The 23,163-nt window shown below is 35.0% G+C and overlaps 4 protein-coding genes across 8 annotated transcripts; all 4 read right to left on the bottom strand.

Annotated features, from left to right (window-relative positions):
• Positions 1-822: 822 nt before the first annotated feature.
• On the bottom strand, positions 823-13,622 carry LOC125834678 (disease resistance protein At4g27190-like). Its single transcript, XM_049513816.1, has 3 exons — positions 13,591-13,622; positions 5,516-6,061; positions 823-3,268 (listed from the first exon to the last, which is right to left on the bottom strand). Exons 2-3 carry the CDS (start codon positions 6,044-6,046, stop codon positions 830-832), a joined length of 2,970 nt encoding a protein of 989 aa, XP_049369773.1. The 5' UTR covers positions 6,047-6,061; positions 13,591-13,622; the 3' UTR covers positions 823-829.
• Positions 7,206-13,575, bottom strand: LOC125834692 (disease resistance protein At4g27190-like). Its single transcript, XM_049513828.1, has 4 exons — positions 13,045-13,575; positions 10,084-12,519; positions 9,772-9,844; positions 7,206-7,354 (listed from the first exon to the last, which is right to left on the bottom strand). Exons 1-4 carry the CDS (start codon positions 13,573-13,575, stop codon positions 7,206-7,208), a joined length of 3,189 nt encoding a protein of 1,062 aa, XP_049369785.1.
• Positions 13,623-15,216: 1,594 nt separating the features above from the next.
• On the bottom strand, positions 15,217-18,028 carry LOC125834691 (disease resistance protein At4g27190-like). The gene is made up of 4 exons (XM_049513826.1): positions 17,808-18,028; positions 17,500-17,707; positions 16,013-17,170; positions 15,217-15,912 (listed from the first exon to the last, which is right to left on the bottom strand). Exons 1-4 carry the CDS (start codon positions 18,026-18,028, stop codon positions 15,217-15,219), a joined length of 2,283 nt encoding a protein of 760 aa, XP_049369783.1.
• A 1,076-nt stretch (positions 18,029-19,104) lies between these two features.
• Positions 19,105-21,370, bottom strand: LOC125834744 (uncharacterized). Of its 5 annotated transcripts, none has more exons than XM_049513891.1 (3): positions 20,827-21,370; positions 20,677-20,724; positions 19,105-20,574 (listed from the first exon to the last, which is right to left on the bottom strand). In XM_049513891.1, the coding sequence occupies exons 1-3, from the start codon at positions 21,244-21,246 to the stop codon at positions 19,432-19,434; spliced, it is 1,611 nt and encodes a 536-aa protein (XP_049369848.1). In that variant the 5' UTR covers positions 21,247-21,370; the 3' UTR covers positions 19,105-19,431. The 5 variants fall into 5 exon arrangements, with proteins under 5 accessions (XP_049369848.1, XP_049369849.1, XP_049369851.1 ...); XM_049513892.1 differs by having other exon boundaries at positions 19,108-20,495; positions 20,697-20,724; positions 20,827-21,369; XM_049513894.1 differs by lacking the exon at positions 20,827-21,370 and having other exon boundaries at positions 19,110-20,597; positions 20,697-20,826.
• Between the last annotated feature and the right edge of the window lie 1,793 nt (positions 21,371-23,163).

The raw sequence follows: 23,163 nt of genomic DNA, 5'->3' as shown, positions 1-23,163 counted from the left end.
GGCTGCCATTCTACAAAGGAATTTAGTCAGATTACCTCTGTTCCATGGATCAATTAAGCAATTTCTGATGGCAGAAACTGCTTTGTACTTTGACAAAATCGTACGTTGCTTGCAGAAGACTAACTCAGATAATGCAGTTCGTATTCCAAGTCAAAATACCTGGCAGGTTTTCTTTTGATTATAGTTGTGGGATTCCACTGAATATGTTGTTCTTGTTGTATAGTTGAAGGGCGAAAGGAATGGTGGTTAAAACTTTTGTCCAAACATCATGGCTAGCATTTCACAAATTTCCGATATATTGAACTACTTGAAATGATCTCAAGTTTGAGCAAACAACACAAGAAAAGGAGGCCAGTCCATTGATATTCAAACCAAGGTACAATCACAATGATATCAGTGGAAATGAACTGCAAGGAAGAAGTGAAACTAAGGTATGTTGATGTTGACATGGTCGCGCGTATCTCTCTAAACTTTTTGTAAGTAACAGGATTAGTTTGAGAAAGAAAGAAGAATGAGGGAAAGAGAACAATGGAGAACAAAGAAAGGGAAATTACTCCATGTACAATCAAGCAATCATAATATAAGCATCAGAAAACACAACCAGTACAAACAAGAAACAGTTGCATCACAGCAAACTCGACCGATCAACTTTAGCTCGAAGTTCTGTCTTTCTGGTGCAAGAAGTTCCTTCCTCTGCATTTTTAGTTCCCTGAATGAAGCAACAAAAAGTGAACCTCTAGTTAACATTTGAATGATACATTTATGCTAGTGTTATTAACATAAATGACAAAATCTAAAAGTTAATTGGTATATCTATCACCTGTCAGTTTTACTTCTTTAGGAAACAATGCTCTAAATTTGACTTGAAGTTGATGTCATCCCATTCCAGTAGGTTCCACCATTCTGATGTTCCTTTTATTAGCCTGATCTTATTGGAGGTTTGAATAGAGAAAGGCAATTCCGTTATTTCATAGCAATTGATCAACTTAAGTTCCTCTATGTGATACCACGGCTCCCTCAGTGTTTTTAATTTTGGTAATTCTTTCAACCGTAACTTTCTGACTCTCGGAATTTCTGAGCTAAAAAGTGTCATCTGACTTGAGCTGCATTGCACCAGTAACTCTGTCAGCCGATGACAAAAGGCAACTGATACTTCTTCCAAGTGCTTAGGTACAGAAAAATATCCACCAACAATAAAAAGACATGTTAGATTACGACAAGAGGATATTTCCAGTTGACGTAATCCAGAAAATCTTAGCCCCAGAAGTTGACCGAAATCAGAGACACTCTTTAAATTATGTACAGAAAAGAGACTGAGATGTTCCAGATTTGGCAAAGGATCATCAAACTGTTCATTTCCTTCTTCTGCTGGTGTGAAATCACAAGAACAACTCTCTATGTGTAGTGATTTTAATCTATCAAAACTGTTGTTTGCAATCAACTTCCTGAGACCCCCACATTTTAATAAGTGCAAATGTGAAGCAAAATGTAACATGCCTGAGAGCTCTCCGTTACTGAAAGTTTCACAATGGGAGATGCTTATCATCTTTCTTGACTTGTTGAATGGTATTGACTTTGAAGTTTCCCCAATTTCAATGTGAAATCTTTTCAATCTTTTCATCCAGGTGTGGTCTCTAATGAGAATTGATGAGTTATCCAAATTAATGAAAAGACTGGTCAGATTGTGTAGAGAGGATATCTCATCAAAAGATGTTGGTACAAGAAGAGTCACTCTATTCTTTCTCATCATCCAATCTACATCTCTCGTTTTAGTCGGCAGCATATTTAAGATTTCAATTCTAGGTAATTTGAGGAAAAATCCATGGCTGATGCTCTCCTCCAAATAATCTACAGGCAGATTTAATAGCCTCAGATTCGTCAACTTATCCATTCCTTGAGGCAGACAACATAACCTTGTATTATCACAATCAAACAATTCCAAATTGAAAAGGTTACCAATAGGTGGTAACTTATTCAAGTCATAGCAATTTCGTAGTATTAGAGCACGTAATTGACATAAAATATTGATGGAACAAGGCAGTGCTTTAATACCAGTTTCACTCAGGTTCAGAACTCTTAGGGCTGGAAATGCAAAAAAGAATTCACGGGGAATTTCACTAAGGAGATCATTGTCTTGCAATAGTAAAGTTGTTGTCTCTGGGCATTCTCTGAAGTTATCAGGTAGACTTTGAATTTCTTTGCTTAGGAGAGATATTCTCTTCACAGAAGCTGACATTTCGATATGTGAAATGTCAGTTAACCCGAAGGAATTATCTATCCATATAGCAACATCACGAACCACATCATGCATTTTCACACAATCCGTCTTATGGGCTTCTTCTACCAAGCAAGCATCTTTTAGACTATCAATAATTGTGATTCCCCTGTTGTAAGCTTCTTCATATGTGTCATGTACACCAAGGAACCCCTCTGCCCACCAACACTTTATGAGATCTTCTGTTGAAATAGCTGCTGGATATAAGGAGCAATACAAGAAACAACTTCGAATGTCACCTCTCTTATTCTTCACATGTTTGCTTCTTTGCTTAGAGTATAATTCATTATCCTGAGATTCTAAAGAATCAAAACTCCACTTGATGACCTCGTAAACCTTTTCTGTAACATCTTTGTTATGAGGTTCAGACATTCTAAGTGATTTCAAAGCATCTTCCCAGAGCTCAACCTTTGTCTTCCCTCTCATAGATGTTCCAATAACAGTGATTGCTAATGGTAAACCATCACACTCTCGTGTAATTTCCTTTGCTAATGGTTGAATATCCACCAGGTTGGCAACATCTCCCGCATTTTTGACAAACAGTTGCCAAGATTCATCCTCATCCAATGTGTAAACCTTCATTTCGGTGTCTATTTTCATTTGCTTACAAACAGCCAAAGAACGAGAAGTTATAATGACCTTGCTTCTAGCGGGAGGTTCAGGTTGGGGCACACCTACATCATCCAAATTTATAGCTTCCCAAACATCATCTAGTATGAGAAGGAAACTTTTTTCTTGCTTGAGTCTTTTATAGATTTTGCTGGCATTGCTCTTTACATTTCCCTCCTTATCTACCTTTAGGTTTAATCTACTTGCAATTTGTGTTTGCACGTTTCTTATGTCTATTGGTGGTTTGGGCACTGTAACCCATATCACAACACCAAAAGACAGTTTAAAACTTGACACATCCGTCTTCAGGAGCTTATTGTTCAGATTATTCACCAATGATGTTTTCCCAACTCCTCCCGTACCCCACACACCGATGATGCATACCTAAAAGGATTTAAAAAATAATTTACCAACAAGTGAAAGATGCAACAATGGACGCATAAAAGAGACTTAGAAAATTTGAGAAACAAGGACATAGGAGGCTTTGATCATTGAACCATAATTTGTTGATCTCAAATTTGTTTACAAATCATCATATTATCATACTCCCTCGGTTCCTATTTACATGTCGTCCTTATTAAAAATAAATGTTCCTTAATACTTGTCATTTCACAAAATAAATGCATAAATGATTGTTATTTCAATATTATATGCATACGCGTGTGTGTGTATATATATATATATATCATATATTTTGGTCTTTCTACAGTCTCTTACTCCATGCGTTTAGTCATAGGGGTGTCAATGAGACGGTTCGGTTGGTTATTTTTAAAAAATTATATCATATTAATTTTTTGGGTATTTTATAATGTATAACCAAAATTAAAATTTTTCCAATCTTATCGTTTGCTCTTCGGTATCGGTTCGGTTAATTTTCATTGTTTTTTACTTTTAAAGTATCACCTCAAAATATACTATTATTAAAATATATTTTTTGAAGAAACACTTCAATTCTTCACCATGATGAAGAATATAAAACTGTGTTACCGTATTGTTTGATCTTAAACATTAAATAAGAGTGCTTGCATATGTTTTGCCATATTGTTTGATGGAATACCTATTATAGTATCTAGGACCTAGGTGATTCATATTTGAAAAATGTTATAAAATATATTTATTATTATATTTAACATATTATTAATATATAAATATTACATTTAAGGTTATTCGGTTCGGTTTGAGAATTTTTCAGTTTTTTTTTTTTATAAATTAAAAAGACCATTCCAATTATTCGGGACGGTTATACACTCAAATAGAAAGTCCACGGTTTTACTGAAAAAAGATATACATCTGTTTGGTACAGTTAGGCTCGACTGGTTTTTCATATTCTTTTGACCCCCTTACATTTAGATAGGATATTCTTAAAAAATTAATTAGAGGTGTATTTTACTAAACTAACATTATTAATAATTCTTTGAAACTTTAAATTTGACTACTATTTTATACAATTATTTAATACTAAGGGCAGAGATAAACCAAAATTAAAAAAAAAATTTAATTTCATAAATTGGACAAGTAAATTAAAACAATTATATTTAAAATGAGGGTCAGGTAATATAATCGACATGGGTATTCTCTATTGTCTATGTAAATAAACAAGTTTTTGACTGGTATTGATGGAGTTTAAAATCTAAATAAATGCAATATTTAAAAATTTGACCTTAATTTAATTAATTATTTTGTATTTTTCCGCATCGAAATATATTTGTACAATTATTATTCTCTGCTATTTTCACTTGTATAAACAAATATAAGAGTTTTGATTATTATTAATAAAATTAATTTCTCATTAATATGTTAATTTACTTCATTATAGAACTTAATTAGTAATTTTCACCTTTTCATGATAATGTTTATGCTTTTATTAAAAATTTGTTACATGAATACAAAAACTGTATAAAACATATCATAATATCATGGGTGAAAATAATCATGATATAACTGCATAAAGTAGTAGTAGTCAAATTTAAAGTTTCAAAACATTATTAATAATGCTAATTTAGTAAAATACACATCTAAATAATTTTTTAGAAGGGAGTCATATAAAGAAGAGCCAAATAGTATGAAACACATGGAGTAAGAGAGTGGAGAAAGATAAAAATATATGCATTATGCATGTATATATATACACATGTTTAATGCATATTATATTGAAATAACGGTCATAAAAATAAGGCTTGTTAAATTTTGTGATAGATTCATAAAAATATTATTCTACTATAATATTAATGAACTTAAAGAAAAAGTTATAAATACTTAGGTTAAAAAATAGATTCTGAAAGGTTAAATGCCTAGATAACCCTTTGATTGACATGTTTTGTAAGATAAACCTTCAAACTAAATTAGTGACCAAATAGACATTTGAACTTGACAGAAATGCATCTAGCGAACACTTTAGGTTAACATGGCAAATGGTGTGTTTTACACTTCCATTGAGAGAGTGAGTTTCTATCCTTTTTAAATAATAGGTTAGAACAGTCAAGTTGGTTCGCTCGATCAAGTTAAGGCATCGGATTCCAGTCACGACTCGACTAAAAAACAGGTTGTGACACTTTTATAATTAATCTGATAATTTTCTACCACCAGATAGTAAAATATTAGAATTAAATCTTGAATTAGTTCCAATATTACCTTATCATCTTCTAGTAGTCGTAGGATTTTGTTGAGATTTTTTGTTGCTGCTGACTGGCCTTCTATTGATGTTCCCGGGATGAACTCAACTTTTATAATCTGATAATTTTCTACCACCAAATTGGATCCAAAGCTTTCTCCGATTTGTTTAAGCCTGTGAAGTTGATCTTGGATCTTCTGTGCTTGAGTGGAAACCTCCGAGCGAAGGCTGCATTTTGGACAACATTTATATGCAAGCGTCTTAGCCGTTGCAATGCTATCTTGCATAGATTCCCATTCTTTCTGCAGCTCGCAAACATCTTCCAACCACTTGATAACATCTAGTTTTGGTTTATAGCCTTCTCCCTCAGCTTCTTCCATCTTTCCTTTGATATCATTTCTAAACTTTGTTAGCTTCTCCATTTCCTCCTTTAGATTTTCAATTTTTGACGAGAAACGGACAATATTTTCAATCTTAGGATAGATGCATTTACATACAAACTTTCCCACCTCAACAACAAAGCCACCTACAACATTAAAAAGTATATCCATTGAACAATTCTTTAGGTAAATAATTTTATTTTTTTTTCTGATTAGAACACTAATGATGCTCTCAAAGATGGTCAATTCATAAACTGAGTGCTTCTTCAGTATTTATAGCACAATTTTGAGAGAAGGTAAAAAGTAAAAAGTAAAAAGTAAAAAAAGAAAGCAAATAGAATAAGTAAAATTGAAGGCAAATATGATCAACAAAGCAATACTTTATTCTTGTAAAATATCTTGTCCCATTTTGTAAAATGATTGTTTCATTCTTAACTTCATGAACAGAATTGTCTTTATTCTTTTCTTTGATTCCTATTTTCAGAAGCATGATGAAATCGAACACGTAGTGCAGATTGGGTGAGGAAAAAATGAGATACGATTAATGTCAAAAGTGACCATTCTGTGAGCATTGTATGAACACACGATAACTCATGTTTGATTCCTGTTTTCAGGAGCATGAAATCAAACACTCTATTCTCTGCCGGATTTGAAGGCTTAACCAGATTGAGAAAAAGAAGGGGATGTGACCAAGTAGGTTGAAACTCCCAAGGCCGGTCTCATATTCAAATCCCAATGGAGGCAAAAACACTAGGACAATTATCTTGATCGTGGAATTTGTAGCATTCCAAACACCTATAGATCCAACTACAACTAGACAGCCAGCCGGTTATAATTATAATGGTTCTAAGGTAGCGAAATTTCTTGTCTGCTAAGTTTTCAGCTGTTTACCATAGAACCTTTTACCATACGAGAAACCTCTGTCACAAATGTGTAATAGAGTACTCTCTCATATTTCAAATTATGATTATCGTTTTCCTTCTTTTGTCATGAGAACAAAACATGGAAAAATCAAGATCATCATGTGCTAAATTTTGAAGGTAAAATTTAAAAACCAGAAGCAATACAAGTTTATAACAAATTAACAAGATGATCACACAACACAACTGAAACAGTTTCCAAAAAAGTGATTTTCAGTTTCCAAAACGTTTATACTTATTATCATGAACTTGTTGTAAGGAGATGTTAAATATATTATCAGAACTCGAGAAATCAAGTAGATTGGCTAAATTTCTAATGTTTAAACATAGAAGCAGCACCAATTCATTACAAATTAACAAGATGATCAGACAACACAACCGGAACAAGAAATGACTCGGTGTATAGCTAGTCAAGCAATCAAAATATCAGAACCAGAAAGCAAAAATAGTACAAAAAAGGAACAGTTATTGGCATAAAAAACATCTGACAGCACACTCCACCGAATAACTTTAGCTCGAAAATATCCGTCCTCTGCTCGAAACTCCTGAATAATAACACCTGTGATAATAAGAAAAAGAAAAAGCAATATAAATTCTATTCAATTGCCTCAGGCATATATATAATCATTTTTTAAATTCGACAAAAAGACTAACAAAAGATTCAGGCAATATAAATTTTGGCAAAGATTGCACTCATCTCTCGGCCGCAATTGTTCTGTCCAAGGCAAAGCTAAAACAACTAAGGACTTGCTCGTGTAGAACTGAAGATGTCCCTAGGTTCTAGTTGTTAAGACTTTGTACTTTGTTCTTATTATCATTGTAAGCCTACTTTTATTTGTAGAAGTAAGTGTAGGTGACTTGTTTGTATTTCATTCTTGTGGTATGCTTTGCTCTCAGTTAGAGTTAGCTGAGTCACATGGTATTTGCAATAGAGGTATTGCAGTATAGTCTTACAATAGAGTAGTTGGTACTGGAAGAAGGTTAATGCTTTGAAAGCAGAGATGCAGGTTTGGTATTCATTTGGTGCTTACTTGCTCACTCCCGGGGGAAAGTACTCATTCACACAGAGTTACAATACACTATTGGGGCAACATGCTAGACTTAGAGTGTCTGACTTAATCTCGACAAGATTTGCTCAACCTAAGCATAAGTTCATATTGTGGCTAGCTATGCAAGAGACACTTACAAAGAGTGCTAATTGTCGCTAAAAATACATGTTTAGCGGCAATTAAGCTATTGCCGCTAATTAAATGCCACTAAAGATCATTTTTGGTGCAGTGGCTATGCAAGATAGATTACTAACCAAAGAGAGACTCAAGTGATTAAACGTTCCAGTGGAAGATGACACATGCTGTTTGTGTGATAAATCAATGGATGAGACACATATCCATCTGTTTTCTACTTGTGAATGGATAGTGAGAGTCCAAACTGAAATGCAACAATGGTCTGGGACACTTATTCCTATTGGAACTGTCAAACATATCCTCTAAATAGACTCAGAAGGAAGAATTAGCAGCAATTTCACAAGGAACTTATTGTTGCATTGTGCGGAGCAATGATATACCATGTTTGGAGAGCAAGGAACTGGAAACTGTTTAAAGGCATCACTGTAGAATTCAGATACAGCCGTGACACAGATTAAGAAGGAATTGTAAATAGACTTGAGGTAGTCAAACGGTGTAGAAACAGAGATTTGTGTAACTAGAGCTCTGTAGGAGGCTTAACTCTCTTCGTACCCATTAGGAGGTTGAGTGCTCTTTAGGTGTATTTATTTTTTCGCTTGTTAATGGAAATTTACATTGGTTACAAAAAAAAAACAGATTGTAATATGAACATTGGTTGGTGATTAGTGAAGATGTTGAGAATCCTATGTGGTAGGTCATGTTTTTACTCTCTTGAGCAAGGAGATTACCACGCAAATTCTCTCTGTTCTTACTATTTGTTAAACTTGTCCTTTATCTCTGTTAATTGCACCAGAATCAAGGGAGGAACCTGGTTCACCGATTTGTGGTGGATTATATAAGCCATCAAGAATGCTAATGACACTCTCAAAGATGATCAAATGAAGCTACTGACTGTTTCTTCTTTGTTTAAGGCATAACTTGGAGAATTAAAAGAAAAAAATTAATAAGAAAACAAAGAGAATTATTTGTAAACATCAACGACTTGACATAATAAGAAAACTAGGCAACATGGTTTAAAACAATTAAGTTCATCCATTTTACTTTAGTTAAACATCAACAACTTGACATATATAATAACAAAACTAGGCAACATGATTTAAAATAATTAAGCCCATCCACTTCACAGTAGGTAAATGTCAACAACTTTGACATATACAAATAACAAATCTGGGCAACATGATTTGACACAATAACCACTCGGAAGAAACCACGAAATTCATTCCTATCATTTAAATCGAGATACAAAGTAGCCATCATTACGATCCATTCGTGTTAGACCCATCACTGTTTTCCCTTTCATTCATGCTTCAATTTAAAATTTTAGACCATAGTTGTGTTCTCCGATCCCCCAATACAATGTAGACACTTAAACAATCCAAAAGTTAAAGAAGTAGGCATATGTATCCTATGTGGCATAATACATGTAGGATGCCATGTAGGACACATAACTGCCCCATAGGATGCCACATAGGATACGTGTGTCTTCTTGTACAACTTTTGAAAAGTTTAAGTGTCTACATGTGCATGCCCAAAAATGAAGGGCATAGATGTCAGTTGAAGCCTAGTTAAGGGACACATTTATGTATTATGCCTAAATTTTAAATGTACAATTTAAGAATGCTCTAAAATGTTTAAATGCAGAAGCAATATTACAAATAAACAAGATGATCACACAACACAATCGAAACAAGAAATTACTCCATGTACTATCAAGCAACAAAATATCTAACAGGAGCAGTTACTGGCAGAAAAAAAAATTAAGACATTTAACAGGAAATACATCACAGCAAACTCGACCGATCAACTTTAGCTCGAAATTCTGTCTCTCTGGTGCAAGAAGTTCCTTCCTCTGCCTTTTTAGTTTCCTGAATGAAGCAACAAAAAGTGAAGCTCTAGTTAGCATTTGAATGATATTTGGTTGTCAGAAAATATTTTCCATCCCAAGTTATGTGGCACATTTTGGATTTCGAGAGCCAAATGAGTTTTTAATTTAACAGCAATTTTTTTGTCTGAGAAATATTTTGAACTATCTTAAAGTACTTTCCGAAAGTCAATTGGCACATCACCTGAGATGTAGTGAAAGTAACGTCAACTCTGATCAGACTGGTAGTAAACAATGCTCTAAATTTGAGTTGAATTTATCGTCATCCCACTCCAATAGGCTCCACCATCTCGGTGATCCTCTTATTACTTTGATTTTGTTGGAGGTTTGAATAGAGAGAGGCAACTTCTTCATTTCATAGCAATCGATCACCTCAAGTACATCCATGTGTTCCCACATACTCTGTGGCTCCCCCAACGTTCCTAATTTTGGTAAGTCTCTCAGCACTAACTTCCGAACTTTTGGAATTTCTGAGTTGTCGAGTGCCCTCTGACTAGAGCCGCATTGTACTAACAACTCTACCACCTGTTTACAATGGTTAATTGTAATTTCTTCCAAGTGCTTGGGTACAGAAAAAGCACCACCAACACTAAAAAGACATGTTAAATTACGACAATAGGATATATCCACCTGTCGTAATTCAGAAAATCTAAGACCCAGAAGTTGACCGAAATCAGAAACACTCTTTAAATGATCTATAGAAGCGAGGCTGAGATGTTCCAGATTTGGCAGAGGGTCAAACTGTCCACTTCCTTCTTCAGATGGTCCGAAATCACAACTACATTCGTGAATGTAGAGTGATTTTAATCCATCAAAACTCTTGTTCGCAATCAACTTCATGAAACCCATGCATTTTTCCAAGTGCAAATGTGAAGCAAACTGCAACATGCTTGAGAGCTCTCCGTTACTGAAAATTTCACACTTGGAGACACTTATCATCCTTGTTGACTTGTTGAATGGTACATGAGTTGGAGTATTCCCAATTTCAATGTGAAATCTTTTCAATCTTTTCATCCAGGTATGATCTCGATTGAAAATTGATAAGCTATCTAATCTAATAAAAAGAGATGTCAGATTGTGTAGAGATGATATCTCATCAAAAGAAGTTGGTCCAAGAACAGTCCTTGGCCGAATATTTCCCGTGGTCCAACAATAAAGGTCACCAATTTTACTATGCAGCATCTTTAACATTTCAATCCTAGGCATTTTGAGGAAAAATCCTTGGCCAATGCTCTCCTTCAAATCACCTACAGGCAGATTTAATAGCCTTAGATTTGTCAACTTGTCCATTCCTTGCGGCAGACAACATAACTTTACGTCATCACAATCGAGCAATTGCAAATTGCAAAGATTACCAATAGGTGGTAACTCTCTCAACGAACAACAATTTTGTAGTATTAGAGCATGTAGCTGATATAAACTATTGATGGAAGAAGGCAAAGAACTAATACTAGTTCCACTCAGGTTCAGAACTCTTAGGGATGGAAATGCCAAGAAAAGTTCATCCGGAATTTTCTCAAGGGGATTCTTTTGCAATAGTAATGATGTTGTCTCTGGGCATTCCGTGAAGCAATCAGGTAGACATTGAATTTTGTTGCTTACGAAAGATATTCTCTTAACAGAAGCTGATACTTTAGAATGTGATATCTTAGTTAACCCAAAGGAATTATCTATCCATATAGCAACATCACGAACCACATCATGCATCTTCACACAATCCATCTTATGGGCTTCTAGCAAGCAGGCATCTTTTAGACTTTCAATCGTTGTGATTCCCCTGTTATAGGCTTCTCTATATGTGTCATGTTCACCAAGGAACCCCTCTGCCCACCAGCAATGTATAAGATCATCTATTGAAATAGCTGCCGGATATAAGGAGCAATATAAGAAACAACTTTGAATGTCACTTCTCTTTTGGTTCACATGTGTGATTCTTTGATTTGAGGATAATTCACTATCCTGAGATTCTAAAGAATCAAAACTCCACTTGATGACCTTGTAAACCTTTTTCTCTACATCTTTGTTATGAGGTTCGGACATTCTTAGTGATTTCATAGCATCTTCCCAGAGCTCGACCCTTGGCTTCCCTCTCATAGATGTTCCAACAACAGTGATTGCTAAAGGTAAACCACCACATGCTCGTGCAATTTCCTTTGCTAATGGTTGAATATGTTCCAGATTGGCAACATCTCCCGTATTTTTGATAAACAGTTGCCAAGATTCATCCTCATCCAATGTGGAAATATTCAGTTCAGTGTGTGTTTTCATTTGCTTACAAACACCCAAGAAACGAGAAGTTATAATGACCTTGCTTCCTGCGTGATCTTCAGGTTGGGGCACACCAACATGATCCAAATCTATATCTTCCCAAACATCATCAAGTATGAGAAGGAAACTCTTTTTTTCGTTTAGCTTTTGGAAGATTTTGCTGGCATTGCTTTCTTCACTTCCGTTGTTATCTACCTCCAGGTTTAATCTTTTGGCAATTTTTGCTTGAACCTGACTTATGTCCATTGGTTTGGGCACTGTAACCCATACCACAATACCAAAAGACAATTTAGACCTTGACACATCAATCTTTCGAAGTTCGTTGTTCAGATTCTTCACCAGAGTAGTCTTCCCAACTCCTCCCGTACCCCACACTCCTATGATGCAAACCTGAAAGGATTCAAATACCCCAAAAAATAATTTACCCACAAATGAAAAATACAACAAGAGTCATGTAGAAGAAATATAGAAAATTAGAGAAAGAAGGATGTAGGAGGCTTTGATGCAACAATGGTCATATAAGTACCCCGTGAACTATACCCAAAGTTCCGAGGACACACTTCATCTTTACGCGGACCTATTTGTTGTGATATATATTATTCACTACGTGGTTGGATATAAAATTCAATTTTAATAAAGATTTAAATGGATCATATTACACAAATTTTTGAAAATATATACATAAATTATCTAATTTTACGGAGAGATCACAGGTTTACATGCCCCAGATTTTCACCCTGTAATGGATAATAAGATCCCTCGTAAAAGATAGAAAGTGTCTTGAAAATTCGTCCATAGATTACGGATACTTGATGTCTTTTGCCTAAAATCTAATTAGACAGGAATTAATGAAATTAGCAGTTACCAAATCCTAAAATATTTAAAATTAAATGTTAATTTAATTCTAACAATTACCTTATCATCTTCTAATAGTTGCAGGATTTTGTTGATATTCCTTGTTGCTGTTGACTGACCTTTTACTGATGGTCCCGGGATGAACTCAACTTTTTTCATCTGGTAATTTTCTACCATCAAATTTGATCCAAAGCTTTCTCCAACCTCTGTAAGCTTGCAAAGTTGATCTCGGATGTTCCGTGCTTGAGTGGAGACTTCCGAGCGAAGGCTGCAATTTGGACAACATTTATATGTAAGCATCTTCGCTGTTGCGATGCTTTCTTGCATAGTTTCCCATTCATTCTCCAGCTCGCGAACATCCTCGATCCACTTGATAACATCTGGTTTTGGTTTATAGCCTTCTCCTTCAGCTATTTCCACCTTTCCTTTGATATCATCTCTGAACTTTGTTAGCTTCTCTATTTCCTCCCTTAAATTTTCAACATTTGATGAGAAACAAACAATATTTTCTATCTTAGGATAGATGCATTTCGATAGAAACTTTCCCACCTCAACAACAAAGCCACCTACAACGTTAATAAGTATTTCCATTGAACAATTCTTGAGGTAAAGAAAAGTAGATATATTTCTGATCAGAATGCTAAACTGTTTGTGTAAGGCAGAATTCAGAGAAGTAAAAGAAAAAGGCAATGACAATTAATTTAGAACTCAAGAACTTAAAATAATTAGAATTCCGAACACATAAGCTCATCCATTAATGCAAAATGCCGACAACCACACACAGAATTGTTACATTAATCTCAATAGTCCCCACTTGGAAAGATGCCTTTTGACTAAATGATTCTTTTCTATTTTCCATACATTGAATTGTCAAGCCTGGCAGTTAGCATCACAATCAGTATTGTCTTGTATATATGTCATCAAATGTAACCTATAGTGTATGGACTCTTGTAAATTTCCAAAAACCTTTTCATCAATCAATGGCATTATATTTTAGACTGGTATCAGAAATTTTTCCGTGTTATTTTTTATTGCTAACGTTAAATGTTTTGATTTGTTGTAAATACTGAATGCATGTTATGTTGTAAAATATGTTTATTGAAAGGAAGTATACATGGATTGATGATTTGGTAAAGACTTTTTAGCTTTTCATGAAAGTGTGTTGGTATGATGGAAAATATTTCTCTAGGTAAAACATTTGGACAAATTAAGTTGTTTTTCTTCATAATTATCTCAACTTTTAACTTTATGTTATGGTTTTAACTAACATCAGACATTGTCAATCAAAACATTGTCAAATATTCCATCACAACACGATCTTCTTTGCTAATGCTATTGTCGATCTATAATAAATGTTTTTTTGAAAAATACTTTATTTATAGCACAAAGGTGTAATAGGCGCTCTCAGATTTCAAACTCTTGATAGCTGGTATACATGTGCTATCATGAGAACAAAACATGGAAAAAGAAGATGATGAGCTAAATTTTGAATGTACAATTTCAGAATGCGCTAAAATGCTCAATACAAATTAACAAGATGATCACACAACACAACTGTAACAAAAAACTACAATAGAACAAAAAGGAATAAGTTATTACGACATCTGATAGGCGCGAACTCTGCATCTCTGGTGCAGTAAGTTCCTTCCTCTGCTTTTTTAGTCCTGCATGAGGCAACAACAAGTGAACTCTGCATCTTTAGTGTTATTACTATAACAATAATTTAAAATGAAATTTTTTAAATCAAGTAGAAATAAAAAGGCAAATTCTATTTTGATTAGTCTTAGATAAAATAATTAAGAGTATCTTCACATTAAGTTGACATGAGAGAAAATGATCAAATTTTTTTTTCACAATAACATTTTTAAAAATCGAATTACCAAATTAATTGAGAAATGTGAAAGGTAATTAGCACATCACCTGAATCAATGCTCTAAATTTGATCCTTTCAGTTTTACCAACCGAGATATGGTACGAAGCAATGGTGTAAATTTGACTTGAAGTTGTCGTCATCCCACTCTAATCGGCTCCACCATTCTAATGATCCTCTTATCACTTTGATGTTGTTGGATGTTTGAATAGAGGGAGGCAACTTCCTTATTCCATAGCATCCGATCACGTCAAGTTTCTCCAGGTATTCCCCTAACGTTTCTAACTCTACCACCTTGAAACAGAAGGACAAATTTATTTTTTTCAACTGCTTGGGTACAGAAAAAGCGTTGAAAAGACATGTTAAACTTGAACAACCGAATGCATCCAGTTGTTGTAATTTAGACCCAGAAGTTGACCGAAATCAGAAACACTCTTTAAATTATATACTGCAACGAGGCTGAGATATTCCAGATTTGGCAGAGGGTCAAACTGTCCACTTCCTTGTACCGCTTCTCCGAAATCACAAGAACAATGCTCTATGTAGAGTGATTTTAAACCATTAAAAGTACTCTTCTTGTTCACAATCAACTTCCCGAGACCCATGCATTTTAACAAGTACAAATCTGAAGCAAACTGCAACATGCCTGAATGCTTGAAATTTTCACAATCCAAGACGCTTATCATCTTTCTTGACTTATTGAATGGTATACTCATTGAAGTTTCCCCAATTTCAATGTTCAATCTTTTCATCCAGGTGTAGTCTCTATTCAAAATTGATGAGCTATCAAAATTAATATAAAGAAAAGTCAGATTGTGTAGAGACGATATCTCATCAAAAGACGTCAGTCTGTGACGGTCTCTCCGAATATTTAACATTTCAATCCTAGGCAATTTGAGGAAAAGTCCTTCGCCGATGCTCTTCTCAAAATTACATACAGGCAGATCTAATAGCCTCAGATTTATCAACTTGTCCATTCCTTGCGGTAGACAACATAACCTTGTATTATCACAATCGAGCAATTGCAAACTGCAAAGATTACCAATAGGTGGTAAACTCTTCAAATATAATACAATGGTGTAGTATTAAAGCACGTAGTTGACATAAACTATTGATGGAACAAGGCAATGTTGTAATACCAGTATGACTCAGATTCACAACTCTTAGTGCTGGAAATAACAAAAAGAATTCATGGGGAATTTCCCTAAGGCTATAATTGTCTTGCAATAGTAAAGTTGTTGTCTCTGGGCATTCTGTGAGGTGCTCAATTTTGTTGCTTATGAAAGACAATCTCTTGACAGAAGCTGGCACTTCATTATGTGAAATGGATTCATCTATCCATTTAGCAACATCACGAACCACATCATGCATCTTCACATAATCCACCTTATCAGCTTCTAGCAAGCAGGCATCTTTTAGACTTTCAATCATTGTGATTCCCCTGTTGTAGGTTTCTTCATATGTGTCATGTTCACCGAGGAACCCCTCTGCCCACCAGCAATGTATGATATCATTTGTTGACATTGCTGCCGGATATAAGGAGCAATACAAGAAACAACTTCGAATGTCACCTCTCTTTTTGTTCTCATGCTCTGAGGATAATTCAATATCATCCTGAGATTCTAAAGAATCAAAACTCCACTTGATGACGTTGTAAACCTTTTTTTCTACTTCTTTGTTATGAGGTGTGGATATTCTAAGTGATTTCAAAGCATCTTCCCAGAGCTCGACCCTATTCTTGCCTCTCATAGATGTTCCAATAACAGTGATTGCTAAAGGTAAACCACCACACTCTCTTACAATATCCTTTGCGAATGATTGAATATGCTCCAGATTGGCACTATCTCCCGCATTTTTGACAAATAGTTGCCAAGATTCATCCGCATCCAATGTGTAAACCTTCATTTCAGTGTCTATTTTCATTTGCTTACAAACATCCAAAGAACGAGAAGTTATAATGACCTTGCTTCTTGCGGGATCTTCAGGTTGGGGCACGCCTACGTCATCCAAATTTATAGGCTCCCAAACATCATCTAGTATGAGAAGGAAACTCTTTTCTTGCTCGAGTCTTTGATAGATTTTGCTGGCAATGCTTTTTACACTTCCCTCATTATCTACCTTTAGGTTTAATCTGCTAGCAATTTGTGCTTGAACATTTCTTACGTCTATTGGCGGTTTGGGCACTGTAACCCATACCACTACACCAAAAGACAGTTTAGGACCTAACACATCCGTCTTTAGGAGCTCATTGTTCAGATTACTTACCAATGTTGTTTTCCCAACTCCTCCGGTACCCCACATACCGATGATGCATACCTGAAAGAATTCAAATGTCCCAAAAAAATAATTTATCCACAAGTGAAAGATGCAATTTCTGCCATATAGAAGAACTTTAGAAAATTTGAGAAACAAGGACGTGGTAGGCTTTGATCATTCAGTCATAATCTCTTGATCTTAAATTTGTTAGCTTAACCTCCTTAAGAAAAGAAGCAGTTGCACCAATATTTATAATAGAAAAAAAAATCAACTTTTGGCTAAAAAACATTTTGACAATAAAATCTAATTAGACAGGAATTAATAAAATTAGCAACTACCAAATTCTAAACTATTTAGGATTACTAATCTTGATTTAAATTCAGTAATACCTTATCATCTTCTAACAGTTGCAGGATTTTGTTGAGATTCCTTGTTGCTGTTGACTGACCTTCTATTGATGGTCCCGGGATGAACTCAACTTTTTTCACTTGGTAATTTTCTACCACCAAATTGGATCCAAAGTTTTCTCTGACCTCTTTAAGCCTGCTAAGTTGATCTCGGAAGTTCCGTGCTTGAGTGAAGACTTCTGAGCGAAGGCTGCAATTTGGACAACATTTATATGTAAATGTCTTTGCCACTGCAATGCTTTCTTGCATAGTTTCCCATTCATTTTACTTCGCGAACATCTTCAATCCACTTGACAACATCTGGTTTTGGTTTATAGCCTTCTCCCTCACCTTCATCCACCTTTGCATTGATATCATCTCTAAACTTTGTTAGATTCTTCATTTCCTCCCTTAGATTTTCAATCTTTGACGAGATACAGACAATATTTTCAATCTTAGGATAGATGTATTTACACATGTACTTCCCTACCTCAACAATAAAACCAGATACAACAGAAGAAAGCATATCCATTGTTCAGTTAAAAGATGTTTAAGGCAAAAGAGACGAAGACTATGCAACACTACATGGGCGGAGTTAGAGTATAAATTATGAGTTCTGTTCAATCCAATAACTTTGGTCTAAGTTCATTAAATATATACAACTATTAATTTAGAACTCACCAACTTAGAATTAGAACTTCGAACTCATAAGCTTCAACAGCGATTGCTAATAATTGAACACATACTCATCTTTACAGGCTAAAGTCTGTCCATACATTAATCTCAAGAGTCCACACTTGGAAAGATGCCTTTTGACTAAGGATCCTTTTCTATTTATCCAAAAAACCAGATAAATATGGAAAACACTACCAGAAAAGTAGACCTTTTTTCACCTTGAATCAATGAAAAAATTGTACCAAAAAGATTATTTTCCCACTTGTTTCCCATCAAACAACTCAGGGAAACACACGGTGGGAAACAAACTCTCATTGAAATACTGGAAAGCTTTCTAATTTTTCCATATAAAAACACTTATTTTTTCTTTTCTTACTAATTCAATCAAAATATCTGCGGCCGCTGAAGTTTTTTCAATGAGAAATTTCATCGTGAAATAATAATTTCTTCCATAGTGAATAGTCTCCTCAACTTTATCAAAGTTTCGTAGTAGATCCTCAAGGCCAGATTCTTGTTCTGCTATGGTAATATTTTTCAGTTGCGGTATTATTTGTTAGAAATCAAAAGAACAAACATATAGTTAGAAATAATTGTATCTAAATTAATTTATAAAAGTGAATTGAGACGTAAACTAGTTTATATCAGTATTAATTTGAACTTAAGAATATTGTTTATAGCAATACTAATAACATTCTGTAACGCATGTACATACTCCAAAAATGTAAAAAATAATACTCAAATTGATAAAAATGCATTTGAATGAAGGAGTAGGAGCAATACTAATAATATCCTGTAATCTTTTCTTTAGGCAGGTACACAACATACACACCATAATCTCACAAGTGGGGTTGGGATGGGGAAAAATTATGTCCCTACCTTGGCGAGGTAGAGAGTTTGTGTCAGATAGACCCTCGGCTCATCTCTTTCAATCCTTAATGACATCAAATTGTGAAAGCCTTTTTTCCTTTTCTTTCCACCAGACAAGAAAGAATCTCTTCCAAAACATCTGTGAACATTTTCTTTTTGGATAATGTTTGGTGCCCAAGCCAACAAGCACCTCTACTATTTCACGAGTACCTAATACCTCCTACAAGCATATGTACCGAGTGACTAATATTTGCAGATGTTTTATAAACCTCTCAAAAATTAAAAGAACGAAAGAAATCAAGTACAGAAGTGACGCGCTAAGTTGTAGACAGAAGTGCATACTAGTGCCTTAAGCATCTCCCTACAGAAACACCCATGTGAGTGTTGAACATGTCATGGAACAAGTGGTTTACTATCCCAGACCTCCCTTGCTCCAACTAAATCAGGGCGGTATCTCTTTGCTAACACTTGTACTTGTGCATCAAATGACTTGTTTTCATGTTGACTTATTTGACGCACCATCTCTTTCCATCTTTTTCGACATAAATCTCCATGCCTGTGGGAGAGAAGATTGTCCCAATCCACGTCCTCTATGCAGCTTGCGTCCAGTTCAAAAAGGGCAGCAATTAAGCGATAGTCATCAGTATCTGCCCATTCACCTGCAACCACCATCGAGGATGTTAATTGTCTGTACCATTTATTGCAGCAATGGTGGGAAATCCTGGTGGACAAATTGTCACTAATTGAACTCCAACAAATATTATCCCGTAACATCCCATGCTTAGATTTCCTTTCGTCAGAGAGCTTAAGTTGCAGATCGGTGTTTACTAAATCAAACAATTTCTGTACTTCCTCCTGATCCCACTGTCCCCTCTTCCGATTTTCCAGTTTTATCCTATGCCATGCATTTCCTACATGAACCGGATGTTTCCCAAGTTCATCCGCCAAGACGGTCCACTTATTCCCATGTTGTCCCTGGAACTTCCGTAGCATCCCATGCTCTTCTTCAGTCCATTTACGCTTCTCTCCCATTTGAAACAAACGTTGTGCACGATAATAAACTGCTCTGTAAGGCCTGTATGGTATAGCCTTCCCTATCTCTTTCCAGCAGCCCCTTACTTCAGGATAAGACTTGCAATTCAAAACCTTTTGCAACCCTTCATCGCCCAAATTATATACCTCTATGTATCTACAAACAGCATCTTTGACGATTTCATCTTCTTCCTGTGTGAATTTTTTGCCAAACAGTAATTCTTGTTTGTTATTTTCATGCCTCTCATTGCTAGGTTCACTGATTGGATGGAAAAACTGTACATTATCAGAAAATCTCACTCTTTTTTCAGTCTTTTCATTAGAAAGATCTTTCGAATTGTGCCCTAATTTAATCTCTTTCATCTTTCTGATATTAGCATCATCTATTTGTATATCTTTCGTCTCTTCTATAGCTGAAACATCACCTTGAATGACACCAGCCACAATATCTACCTGTCCATCCTTTTTATTCCTCGTATCCTTTTTCCTTTTCTTCCTCTTCATCTCATCTATAGCTGAAACATCACCTCGAATGATGGCAGCCACGATATCTACCTGTCCATCCTCTCTTTTCTTCTTATCCTTTTTCCTTTTCTTTCTCATCACCTCGTCAGCTGAAACACCACCTTGAATGACACCAGCCACGATATCTACCTGTCCATCCTCTTTATTCCTCTTATCCATTTTCCTTTTCTTCCTCTTCATCTCATCTATAGCTGAAACATCACCTTGAATGACACCAGCCATGATATCTACCCGTCCATCCTCTTTTTCCCTCTTATCTTTTTTCTTTTTCTTCCTCTTCACCTCATCTGTAAGATTTCCACCAGAGCCCTTGCTGAGCATCTCAACTGCCTTGATTTCCTGTGTTTTGCCGGCACTTTCATGAGCAAGTGTTTTGGTGTCTAAACTAGCATCGTGCATTATCAGTATCTCCAGCTCATTCTTCAACTTCTTTTTCATTTTTAAACCATTTTTAACAGCATCCTCGCACCCTTCTTTACTGGATTTCCCAGGCTGTTTTCCACTACCTCTTTCTTTCTTTCTCTTGATGTCACTATCTTCACTTTCCCCAGGTGCTTCAGTTTCCATCTTTGTCTTATCCCTTTCTTTCTTGATCTCTGTAAAAGAGACTCTCTTCCTTGAAACATGAATCATGCTCAACAGCTTTAACATCTCCCTTTGTCACTTTCGAATCATCGGTGGCAGCATTCTTTTTCCTTTTCTTGGATTTCTTCTCCAACTTCATGAGCATATCAACCTTCTCATCTCCTTGGACCATGCCACTTTTAGAAAATGCCACCTATGTTCCTCTTGCAATGCACAAAAAGAGGGTTCTCTGCAAAAGAGAAAAATAGAGAAAACGTATGGTTAAGTGACAAGAGTGATATGGATTAGCACACACAATTTAGAGCTCATACAAGTAGACAGGACATTACACACCTGCAGCTTAACGAGAACATGACCTTAAATATGAGGATATGACGGTCGAGGATTAGGGTAGAAGATCAATAGTTAGTCAAGCGTTAGTTTCCTTATCAATAGCAGTATTAGTACTCTCCTACTATTTTATGCTTCGATCTTATTATCACCTGTTGTTTCTTTTTTGCTACTGTTTCTTTTCTTCAATATTTTCACTATTGTATCTAAAGATGAGAATCAAACTATGCAACCAACGTATCATCCAAAAAGACCTTTTCTTAACCTCCCCGAAACAAGCTGCAACACACAGCAATACGTATAATTTCAAACTTCAAACTCTCTTTCTATACCTAGAAACAAAATCATCTAGAACAAACAAGAAGAAATCGCCTAGTATTTTTGTCTCTCATACCTTATAGTTCTCCATCTACTTCATTAACCACTACGTCACACCCTAGGTGATACACTAAGGGGACGTTTGGTAGAGTGCATTTTATTTAATACACCAAATCAAACATTATATACGAAATAATATACTTAATTCAGCAATATTCTTATACACCCTGCCAAACGACCCTAAAGTGATAAAATTAGAAGGAATACCATGAGAAACAAACTAAAATACCAGCAAAGACAAAAAATTTAGGTAATTTCTCTTCGTCTATCTAAAACTTAGCAGGGTGTTCTCCTATACCTAAAATGCAACTGCGCAAGTCGACTCGAACACCATTATAAATAACTAAACCTTAATAACCAGTGAAACAATTCCAAAAATCACAAAATTTCAAAAAAAAAAAGCCAAATTTATCAAACCTGAATGCCAAAATCACTGGAGAGCAGCAACAAATGCAAAAAATCCAATCAAATCCAAACGTAATTGATTTGCGAATTCTCAGTTTAAAGTACTGAAAAAAAATTTAGGGATTTGGAAATCTAACTGGTGAAAACAAATGTCTTATTTTTCGGGTTAGAATTATGGGCCCAAACGCTATTCAGGCCTTCCTATCCAATTTATTGGGCCTAATACAAAGATGCCTATAAATTTCAGCCCGTTAAGTCTGTATTTAATTGCACGATTTGTTCTTCTAATGAATTGGGGTTTAATTTTTACTATTCAAATGAATTGATCTTTAATTTTTGTCCGTGATAATCAAACTTATGAATAGTGGAGCGTAAGTTCTTTAAGAGTGCAGAGCATAACTTGTGAATATTGTGGTGCGAAAATTATTTGTGTTGAATGACAAAAATTAAAGATCCATACAAAATAGATATAAAAGCAAAAATGACCCTTAATCCGGTGAGTTAAGGTTGGAGAAATTTTGCTCAAACACTAGCTTATTTTAGTCTAAATGTGTGTTTTTAATTAAAAAAATACTTATGTTAAAGAGTTGGGATGTTTGGTAAGATTTTAACGGGAAAATGTGATTTTGAAAAAAATATTTTCTCCCTATAAGTACGTCTTGAAAATCTAGTCAAGTATAAATTGTGGTTGTTAAATTAACAAAAAGTATTTTTCCAAATTGATTAACTATACATTAACTATTATCCTCCAAAAGTATATTTTCTGAAAATACCTATAAAATATTTCTTAAAATACATAAATTTTGAAAGTTTCCAAAATAATATCGAGTAAAATGAAAAACTTATCTCTCATCAATCAATAAAGTTACC

The sequence above is a fragment of the Solanum verrucosum genome, unplaced genomic scaffold (assembly GCF_900185275.1).
Source record: "Solanum verrucosum unplaced genomic scaffold, falcon-dt-bn FXZP01000149.1, whole genome shotgun sequence".
NCBI classification, from domain to species: domain Eukaryota; kingdom Viridiplantae; phylum Streptophyta; class Magnoliopsida; order Solanales; family Solanaceae; genus Solanum; species Solanum verrucosum.
The sequence above is the reverse complement of the archived record's forward strand: the minus strand, read 5'-3'. Positions and strand labels throughout refer to the sequence as shown.

Bases quoted from the DNA above. Each gene is read 5' to 3' on its own strand.
- LOC125834691 (XM_049513826.1), bottom strand. From the start codon at position 18,028: ATGGATATGCTTTCTTCTGTTGTATCTGGTTTTATTGTTGAGGTAGGG. The intron at 17,171-17,499 runs GTATTACTGAAT...GAATTCTTTCAG, and splicing joins AACTGTTAGAAGATGATAAG to GTATGCATCATCGGTATGTG. The intron at 15,913-16,012 runs GTGAATCTGAGT...TTATATTTGAAG, and splicing joins TATTTCCAGCACTAAGAGTT to AGTTTACCACCTATTGGTAA.
- LOC125834744 (XM_049513891.1), bottom strand. From the start codon at position 21,246: ATGTTAAAGCTGTTGAGCATGATTCATGTTTCAAGGAAGAGAGTCTCT. The intron at 20,725-20,826 runs GTAGATATCATG...GAGGATGGACAG, and splicing joins GGGAAAAAGAGGATGGACGG to GTAGATATCGTGGCTGGTGT. The intron at 20,575-20,676 runs GTGATGAGAAAG...GCTATAGATGAG, and splicing joins GTGGTGTTTCAGCTGACGAG to ATGAAGAGGAAGAAAAGGAA.
- LOC125834678 (XM_049513816.1), bottom strand. From the start codon at position 6,046: ATGGATATACTTTTTAATGTTGTAGGTGGCTTTGTTGTTGAGGTGGGA. The intron at 3,269-5,515 runs GTAATATTGGAA...AAATCCTTTTAG, and splicing joins GACTACTAGAAGATGATAAG to GTATGCATCATCGGTGTGTG.
- LOC125834692 (XM_049513828.1), bottom strand. From the start codon at position 13,575: ATGGAAATACTTATTAACGTTGTAGGTGGCTTTGTTGTTGAGGTGGGA. The intron at 9,845-10,083 runs GTCTGATCAGAG...TGCTTCATTCAG, and splicing joins TAGAGCATTGTTTACTACCA to GAAACTAAAAAGGCAGAGGA. The intron at 7,355-9,771 runs GTTTGCTGTGAT...TTATTATCACAG, and splicing joins AGCTAAAGTTGATCGGTCGA to GTGTTATTATTCAGGAGTTT.